General features: G+C 46.4%; 1 protein-coding gene across 3 annotated transcripts; it reads right to left on the bottom strand.

Annotated features, from left to right (window-relative positions):
* Positions 1–1,546: 1,546 nt before the first annotated feature.
* Positions 1,547–3,632, bottom strand: LOC306931083 (tRNA-dihydrouridine(16/17) synthase [NAD(P)(+)]-like). Of its 3 annotated transcripts, none has more exons than XM_079512274.1 (2): positions 3,612–3,632; positions 1,547–3,102 (listed from the first exon to the last, which is right to left on the bottom strand). In XM_079512274.1, exon 2 carries the CDS (start codon positions 2,843–2,845, stop codon positions 1,766–1,768), a length of 1,080 nt encoding a protein of 359 aa, XP_079368400.1. In that variant the 5' UTR covers positions 2,846–3,102; positions 3,612–3,632; the 3' UTR covers positions 1,547–1,765. The 3 variants fall into 3 exon arrangements, with proteins under 3 accessions (XP_079368400.1, XP_079368402.1, XP_079368401.1); XM_079512276.1 differs by having other exon boundaries at positions 1,547–2,893; XM_079512275.1 differs by lacking the exon at positions 3,612–3,632 and adding an exon at positions 3,416–3,522.
* Positions 3,633–4,098: the final 466 nt, after the last annotated feature.

Here is a 4,098-nt window from a genome sequence, read left to right as displayed (position 1 = left end):
TCATCATTAAGTTTTTGCATGGGGCCCCCTAATTCGCCGCTTTAATATTTCATAAACAAGTCAAGTTGGTGTTGACATTCAGCTGTGCATGTGGCATCATTGATAATTTTCTGTCACCAGAAAAAAAAAGAGAAAAGTCCTGAGGCGGTTTTGTGGAGCATTGTTATATCAAATTAGCTGGAGGGCAGCCAGAAAAGCAGACAAATACGGAGAATGTGGAGGACAGCAGTTGAACTGTGTTCTTATAGTGTGGCTAATGGGCTTCTTTTGTTGCAGTAATGAAATATTTTTGCGGGGCTGAAGAGAAACATGTTCTGAAACACTGAGGTCTAGTGCACACTCACATGCTCTCTCTTTCTCTCTCTCACACATGCACGCACGCACGCACGCACGCGCACGCACACACACGCGCACGCACACACACACACTCCTGGGTCAGCAGAGGGCCATGCAGGCATCCGCCGTCGTCATCATCGCTGCATGCTTTTAATTCCCGCGTCAATAATTGGTCGATAACCCCAATCAATTAGAATCAATTAAGCACTTTCTCTGAATGGAGATAATACAAGCGTTGCATATATATCTTAATGCAGCGTGTAATGCACCTGACTGCTGTCTGTGCCATACAACCGTCATCGCTCCTACTCAGCATATAGAGAAGGCCGATCCTGCTCAGCCTGTCACATCCCATTCCTTATACAGACATAAACAGAATGTAGAGTTCTCAACCTTGTTCCATTTCCAGGACCCCCCAGGTGGATACCATTATTTCTTTCCCTCTGGGACCCCACTGTAACATCCTCAGAGTTCATTTAACTCTGAGAGTGTACAGGTGTACATCTGTACCCGCTCAGAGCTACAAACCCTCAACTCCCCATTACTATACCCCACGTTGAGAAGAACCAATGTTCTAAAACGTGTGGGGTGTCTCGGAGTCGGAGACATTACATCCAGTTACCTGGCCTAAACTTAAAACATACAAAAGTCTGTAACTGTACTTAGTTTAGACAGTTTTTGGTTTAGACTAGTCATTGGTTAGACCAGTCATTAGTCCTACAACTACAACCCATCTCAAACCCTCACCCCCCACAGGGCAGCACACCTAAACCTAACCTTAACCCATGTCTAACCAATGACTAGTCTAAACTAAGTATGCACCCCAGTACAGTGCCATGTGGAATTTAATGTCTGTTCATAGAGTGTCCACGTGAGGGTGGTAGTGAGCATGGAACATGCCACACCACACCACTATACAGTCTGCATCACAGGCAGGGGCTTTCCATGTATGATCATTTAGAGAAGATGTCTCTATAAGAAAAGATATCAACGTGATATAATCTGTAACAAGGCAGCAAAAGGGTGTATTAAGCAAGACCGGCAGTCGTTTAAAAACAAAGTTGCTGTGTTAAGTATGAAGTACTGTCTGTTTGTGAACGAGAGCCAGAAGAGATACACACAGAAACAACACAGAACACATACACACGCACAAGCACAAGCATGCACACACCCAATGCGTAATGTAAATAAATCTTCTATAAACTTACAGTGTAGTTGATGCAGACATGGCCTCGGTAGCCAGGCTTTTATTTTCGTTCACATTCGGCTCAAAGTGCAGACACTACTGTCAAGGACACACATCAGGAGTTTAAGTGTTTTTCTTTTCCCCTCTATACATTCAGTGTACGCCCTCCTACAGATAAAGACGGAGTAATTCATAGTTTATCTTTGTTATCTTGTGTGTTCTATTTACAACAGGTACATTCTCTTATGACTCCTCCTCGCTATTGCAGTTGGGAACAGTCTGCTTTGCCAGCCTGACGTACGGCTGGCATATCCAATGAGAGAAGGGCAGGCCGTTGGGCTGTTTCTGTCCCGCCTCCTTTCCCTGCGTGGCAATCTCTTCCTCGCAGCGTAGTCGTAGCTGTCGACTGACCTCGGCCAAAGCCTCCAGTGTCTTCACCTTGCCCAGGTCCTCCCTCAGGTCCTGGTGGATCTGGAGCGTGTGACACCAGAGCTTGAAGAGATGAGCTCGTACGTAGGATAGAGTGCAGGGAGGGTAGTGCTCGACCAGCTCCAGGTACTCCTCGGCCATCTCCCACACCGGGGGACTGCGGCCCTCGAACAACGCCGGGTTGTGTAGGTTCCCCTCGGCACTCATGACGCCCTGCACGCCCGTCTCCAGAATGCAGCTTTCCACGTCGCTCAGATGCCGGATGTTGCCGTTGGCGAAGACCGGAATGTCCACGGCCTTCCGCACGGCCTGGATTTGCTCCCAACTGGCGACGCCGGTCGTTTCCCTTTTCTGGTCCTTGGTGCGGCCGTGAACCGTCAGCAGCTGACACCCGGCCTTCTCTAGCATCCGGGCATAGAGCACAGTCTTGTCCACCTCCTCGAACACGCGGATCTTACATGTGATCGGAACAGACAGTTTCTCATTGGCCAACATGATCATTTTCTCCAGCAGCTCCCATTCATCTTGGAGGAAAACCCCATAACGCCCGCTCTTTGCAATCTTCTGAGGACAGCCCAGGTTCAGGTCGATGGCGTCACAGTAGTCCTGGGCCAGAAGAGAAGCCTGCAGAAACACCTCGGGGTCGTTGGCACAGAACTGTGTGATGAGGGGTCTGTCCTCGGCGCACACTTCATCGTAGAGGTGTTTCTTCCGATAATTTGAGTCGCGCACAAACATCTGCGCATGCAGCATGGGCGTGTAGCACAGCTGGGCGCCATGGCGGCGGCTCAGCAGACGCCAGGCCAGTTCACTCTGGTCTACCATGGGCGCCACGACGAAACATGCACCCTTCAGTGTGGTCCTCCAGAAGTCAAAGCCCTGGAGCTTTGTCATTACAGCTGCCTGCTATGTCAAATGTATGGTATACTGCAGCACTTCCCACTGTTTGAAGAGTGTTGAGAACACAGTCAGAGTTTTATCAGGAGGGCTCCCAGAGATTGCACCACACCGGTAGCATAGCAGATAGCACAATCTCCTGAGAGCAGCTTTTCAACCCCTCTTATACAGAGCACAGGGCACACACACTGGGTGGTGACTGGTGAGTGACACATGGGCATGGCCTTATATGGCATATACTTCTTCAGGATTGTCTGAAATAAATGAGCAAGCACATGACATTCTGGTGACAGGTGGTAGGAGGCCTAATAGCATGTCAACATATCATCTTACATTGAGAAGGTCACCTTGCCATTACTGCGTAACCTCAAATGTGACCGGAAATACAATAATATACAATAATTGTCAATCAATATTGTAATTTTAAAATCTTGACTGTGGTAAAGACAGAGACTGCCTTTCCCACATGTTCAATGATTAGTTTTCCTGATTACATATTTATTTTCTGGTTATCATATGCATTCTACTCATTACCAGTATGTTATGTTGCAGTAAAATCACCATTACCTATATAGCCACATGGTCGGCACCAAACATTTTGAATGCTACGTTGTATGCTAGCTACGCGTGTATTCAGAGTTTGTTTTTACATCCTGACCCAGTTTGCTTTTTCCATCAGTTTACTTTAGGACGGTTACAAATGACACAATAGTTCAGTTGAAACATTTATTGGTTTAACAAAAGCTCATTGCTCAACACACACCTGCTTCCTGTTACTGGTCTGATCCTTCTAAAAGAGTCACACATGACCGCAGGGCTCCTTTTATAGGTGGAGAATCTAATTGGGATGTACCACTTCCACTTGCCAGGGGTGTGTGTAGTTTTCCATGTAAGATATAGGCCTATTTAGTCCATGAGCCAGACCCCCCTAATTTGCACGTTAATTACGAAATGGGTGGGCAAATTCTTGTTTGAATTTTTGACTAGCTGTACATCTCTACTTCACATTTTTGTATGATAACAATCGCAGACTAGCAGCTTAGTGGTAGTTATCATGCATTGAATACATGCACCCCTATATTGCCACATGCAAATTGTGACAACAAATATATGATCAACTTTTGAACCTTACTTTGTGCAGAGACCAATGAAACCACTTTTCTGCATAATTCAAATATGGGGAATTGATTGGAATGGTTATTTTACTTCCACAAAACTTCCATATATGCTTAAATGGGCTTTTAATGCAG

The sequence above is a fragment of the Electrona antarctica genome (assembly GCF_951216825.1).
Source record: "Electrona antarctica genome assembly, chromosome: 10".
NCBI classification, from domain to species: domain Eukaryota; kingdom Metazoa; phylum Chordata; class Actinopteri; order Myctophiformes; family Myctophidae; genus Electrona; species Electrona antarctica.
This window is presented reverse-complemented; position numbering and strand designations above follow the sequence as displayed.